The 6,000-nt window shown below is 33.0% G+C and overlaps 1 protein-coding gene across 1 annotated transcript in view; it reads right to left on the reverse strand.

Moving 5' to 3' along the window:
* Positions 1 to 5,143, reverse strand: part of ptgdsa (prostaglandin D2 synthase a) — a 50,561-nt gene extending 45,418 nt beyond the window's left edge. The window contains exon 1 of the mRNA XM_061907283.1: positions 4,965 to 5,143. Within this exon, the coding sequence (XP_061763267.1) occupies positions 4,965 to 5,066 (102 nt within the window). The 5' untranslated portion in view covers positions 5,067 to 5,143. The remainder of the gene's footprint in view (positions 1 to 4,964) is intronic.
* Positions 5,144 to 6,000: the final 857 nt, after the last annotated feature.

The raw sequence follows: 6,000 nt of genomic DNA on the forward strand, positions 1-6,000 counted from the left end.
TTGTTGTGTTATGTGCGACCATGTGTGTTGACTTCTTGTTGTGTTATGTGTGATCATGTGTGTTGACTTCTTGTTGTGTTATGTGTGATCATTTGTGTTGACTTCTTGTTGTGTTAAGTGTGACCATGTGTGTTGACTTCTTGTTGTGTTATGTGTGACCATGTGTGTTGACTTCTTGTTGTTATATGTGTGATCATGTGTGTTGACTTCTTGTTGTGTTAAGTGTGACCATGTGTGTTGACTTCTTGTTGTTATATGTGTGATCATGTGTGTTGACTTCTTGTTGTGTTATGTGTGATCATTTGTGTAGACTTCTTGTTGTGTTAAGTGTGACCATGTGTGTTGACTTCTTGTTGTGTTATGTGTGATCATTTGTGTTGACTTCTTGTTGTGTTAAGTGTGACCATGTGTGTTGACTTGTTGTGTTATGTGTGATCATTTGTGTTGACTTCTTGTTGTGTTATGTGTGACCATGTGTGTTGACTTTTGTTGTGTTATGTGTGACCATGTGTGTTGTGTTATGTGTGACCATGTGTGTTGACTTTTGTTGTGTTATGTGTGACCATGTGTGTTGACTTTTTGTTGTGTTATGTGTGACCATGTGTGTTGACTTCTTGTTGTGTTAAGTGTGACCATGTGTGTTGACTTCTTGTTGTGTTATGTGTGACCATGTGTGTTGACTTTTGTTGTGTTATGTGCCATGAGTGGGGAAGGTTGTTTGGATTGGGTCATATAGAAACATGCTGTGCTGTGTACACTTCAATGTGCAACTCATGGTCATTAAGCTGAAGTACTCTTGTTGTCCTTAAGATGGCAGCAAACGTGCAATGGTCCCACTTGAAGTTATTTCAGATGAAGTTGATTCCTTATTAAATTAAATTAAATTAAATTAAATTAAATTAAAATGTTTTTGGGCCGCAGTTGTTTTAGTATTTCATACAAACATGCTAACAAGTCAAGACACTGTTAGCATTAGCAAGTTAGCATGTCACTGCAAGTGGATGAATAGGACAAGAAGGACTGGCAGCTGTTTGAAAACACATCAGGCTCCGAGTACGTACTAGACCACATGTCTCACAAGGAAGACACATCTCTATCTACATACACTATATATATATACACACACACACACACATATATATATATATATATATATATATATATATATATATATATATATATATATATATATATTTGTATGTACTGTATATATATAAATATATACAGTAGGTATTTGTGTATATGTCTCACACTCCTGTATATATGTGTACTACTGTATGTTGTGTATATATACACATCTATATTTGAGTACTACTGTATGTTGTATATATAGTAGGGCAAAAGAGTATTTAGTCAGCCAGCGATTGTGCAAGTTCTCCCACTTAAAGTCCTACTGAAAGATAGTAGAAACTACAATTTAAAGTCCTACTGAAAGATAGTAGAAACTACAATTTAAAGTCCTACTGAAAGATAGTAGAAACTACAATTTAAAGTCCTACTGAAAGATAGTAGAAACTACAATTTAAAGTCCTACTGAAAGATAGTAGAAACTACAATTTAAAGTCCTACTGAAAGATAGTAGAAACTACAATTTAAAGTCCTACTGAAAGATAGTAGAAACTACAATTTAAAGTCCTACTGAAAGATAGTAGAAACTACAATTTAAAGTCCTACTGAAAGATAGTAGAAACTACAATTTAAAGTCCTACTGAAAGATAGTAGAAACTACAGTTTAAAGTCCTACTGAAAGATAGTAGAAACTACAATTTAAAGTCCTACTGAAAGCCACTACTAGCGACCACGCAGTCTGATAGTTTATATATCAATGATGAAATATTAACATTGCAACACATGCCAATACGGCCACTTTACTTTACTAAATTGCATCTATATTTGTGTACTACTGTATCTTGTGTACTACACACATCTATATTTGTGTACTACTGTATCTTGTGTACTACACACATCTATATTTGTGTACTACTGTATCTTGTGTACTACACACATCTATATTTGTGTACTACTGTATCTTGTGTACTACACACATCTATATTTGTGTACTACTGTATCTTGTGTACTACACACATCTATATTTGTGTACTACTGTATCTTGTGTACTACACACATCTATATTTGTGTACTACTGTATCTTGTGTACTACACACATCTATATTTGTGTACTACTGTATCTTGTGTACTACACACATCTATATTTGTGTACTACTGTATCTTGTGTACTACACACATCTATATTTGTGTACTAATGTATCTCGTGTACTACACACATCTATATTTGTGTACTACTGTATGTTGTGTATATATACATGTATATTTGTGTACTACTGTATGTTGTGTATATATAAATGTATATTTGTGTACTACTGTATGTTGTGTATATATAAATGTATATTTGTGTACTACTGTATGTTGTGTACTACACACATCTATATTTGTGTACTACTGTATGTTGTGTATATATAAATGTATATTTGTGTACTACTGTATGTTGTGTAAATATTAATGTATATTTGTGTACTACCGTATGTTTTGTATATATACATCTATATTTGTGTACTACTGTATCTTGTGTACTACACACATCTATATTTGTGTACTACTGTATCTTGTGTACTACACACATCTATATTTGTGTACTACTGTATCTTGTGTACTACACACATCTATATTTGTGTACTACTGTATCTTGTGTACTACACACATCTATATTTGTGTACTACTGTATCTTGTGTACTACACACATCTATATTTGTGTACTAATGTATCTCGTGTACTACACACATCTATATTTGTGTACTACTGTATGTTGTGTATATATAAATGTATATTTGTGTACTACTGTATGTTGTGTATATATAAATGTATATTTGTGTACTACTGTATGTTGTGTATATATAAATGTATATTTGTGTACTACTGTATGTTGTGTACTACACACATCTATATTTGTGTACTACTGTATGTTGTGTATATATAAATGTATATTTGTGTACTACTGTATGTTGTGTAAATATTAATGTATATTTGTGTACTACCGTATGTTTTGTATATATACATGTATATTTGTGTACTACTGTATGTTGTGTATATATACATGTATATTTATGTACTACTGTATGTTGTGTATATATACATGTATATTTGTGTACTACTGTATGTTGTGTATATATAAATGTATATTTGTGTACTACTGTATGTTGTGTATATATACATGTATATTTGTGTACTACACACATCTATATTTGTGTACTACTGTATGTTGTGTATATATACATGTATATTTGTGTACTACTGTATGTTGTGTATATATAAATGTATATTTGTGTACTACTGTATGGTGTGTAAATATAAATGTATATTTGTGTACTGCTGTATGTTGTGTATATATACATGTATATTTGTGTACTACTGTATGTTGTGTATATATACATGTATATTTGTGTACTACTGTATGTTGTGTATATATACATGTATATTTGTGTACTACTGTATGTTGTGTATATATACATGTATATTTGTGTACTACTGTATGTTGTGTATATATACATGTATATTTGTGTACTAATGTATGTTGTGTATATATAAATGTATATTTTTGTACTACTGTATGTTGTGTATATATACGTGTATATTTGTGTACTACTGTATGTTGTGTATATATAAGTGTATATTTGTGTACTACTGTATGTTGTGTATATATACATGTATATTTGTGTACTACTGTATGTTGTGTATATATACATGTATATTTATGTACTACTGTATGTTGTTTATATATACATGTATATTTGTGTACTACTGTATGTTGTGTATATATACATGTATATTTGTGTACTACTGTATGTTGTGTATATATACATGTATATTTGTGTACTACTGTATGTTGTGTATATATACATGTATATTTGTGTACTACTGTATGTTGTGTATATATACATGTATATTTGTGTTCTGCTGTATGTTGTGTATATATACATGTATATTTGTGTACTACTGTATGTTGTGTATATATACATGTATATTTGTGTACTGCTGTATGTTGTGTATATATACATGTATATTTGTGTACTGCTGTATGTTGTGTATATATACATGTATATTTGTGTACTACACACATCTATATTTGTGTACTACTGTATGTTGTGTATATATACATGTATATTTGTGTACTACACACATCTATATTTGTGTACTACTGTATGTTGTGTATATATACATGTATATTTGTGTATTACTGTATGTTGTGTACTACACACATCTATATTTGTGTACTACTGTATGTTGTGTATATATAAATGTATATTTGTGTACTACTGTATGTTGTGTATATATACATGTATATTTGTGTACTACTGTATGTTGTGTATATATACATGTATATTTGTGTACTACTGTATGTTGTGTATATATACATGTATATTTGTGTACTACTGTATGTTGTGTATATATACATGTATATTTGTGTACTGCTGTATGTTGTGTATATATACATGTATATTTGTGTACTACTGTATGTTGTGTATATATACATGTATATTTGTGTACTGCTGTATGTTGTGTATATATACATGTATATTTGTGTACTGCTGTATGTTGTGTATATATACATGTATATTTGTGTACTACACACATCTATATTTGTGTACTACTGTATGTTGTGTATATATACATGTATATTTGTGTACTACACACATCTATATTTGTGTACTACTGTATGTTGTGTATATATACATGTATATTTGTGTATTACTGTATGTTGTGTACTACACACATCTATATTTGTGTACTACTGTATGTTGTGTATATATAAATGTATATTTGTGTACTACTGTATGTTGTGTATATATACATGTATATTTGTGTACTACTGTATGTTGTGTATATATAAATGTATATTTGTATGAAAAAGTCTAAAAAGCTGTCTGCTACTAGAAAGTTCCACCTACCCTCTGCAGGCTGAAGTCCCGCTGAGGCCTGACGTCGGCGTGCGGCGTGGCTGTGGCCGTGGCCAGCATCGCCATGACAACGGGCAGCACGGCGCTCCTCATCACGCCGGCCAAGGAAGACAGGAGTGACCTTCTGGACGACCTTGTTGCCAGTGTCCCGCTGCAGTTTAGTCCCAGCAGCAATATTTGTCCTCCACCCACCTGTGGCTCGGCCAATGGGAGCGCGGGGGCGGGGCTGCCAACACTGGCCAAGTGTGTGTTGCCAAAAGCAGCATCTGCTAAATGTTAGCTTTGTGCTTTGCTGCGTCAGCTGAGAGTTCATGTGAGGAAGCAGGAGTTCATCACGCGCACTTCCAACTTCACACTTCTTCTTCTGAGAAAAACTGGGCCTCAGCACATTGTGTCACATATTTCACTATCCTGCTAAAAAAGTGCATGAAAATGAAAAGTTAGCACATTATGGCACTCTGGAGTAAACGCTTACAAAATTGGCCAAAACAGTTTGCATGCTAACAGTTGGCATGTGTCATGTAGCAAGTTGTGACACTCCTGAGGTGACAAAAACATTGGCTAATAAAGTTGGCATGCTAGCATGCTAACAGTTGGCATGTGTCATGTAGCAAGTTGTGACACTCCTGAGGTGACAAAAACATTGGCTAATAAAGTTGGCATGCTAGCATGCTAACAGTTGGCATGTGTCATGTACCAAGTTGTGAGAATCCTGAGGTGACAAAAACATTGGCTAATAAAGTTGGCATGCTAGCATGCTAACAGTTGGCATGTGTCATGTAGCAAGTTGTGACACTCCTGAGGTGACAAAAACATTGGCTAATAAAGTTGGCATGCTAGCATGCTAACAGTTGGCATGTGTCATGTACCAAGTTGTGAGAATCCTGAGGTGACAAAAACATTGGCTAATAAAGTTGGCATGCTAGCATGCTAACAGTTGGCATGTGTCATGTAGCAAGTTGTGACACTCCTGAGGTGACAAAAACATTGGCTAATAAAGTTGGCATGCTAGCATGCTAACAGTTGG

This window comes from Nerophis ophidion, linkage group LG08 (genome assembly GCF_033978795.1).
Source record: "Nerophis ophidion isolate RoL-2023_Sa linkage group LG08, RoL_Noph_v1.0, whole genome shotgun sequence".
NCBI lineage: Eukaryota > Metazoa > Chordata > Actinopteri > Syngnathiformes > Syngnathidae > Nerophis > Nerophis ophidion.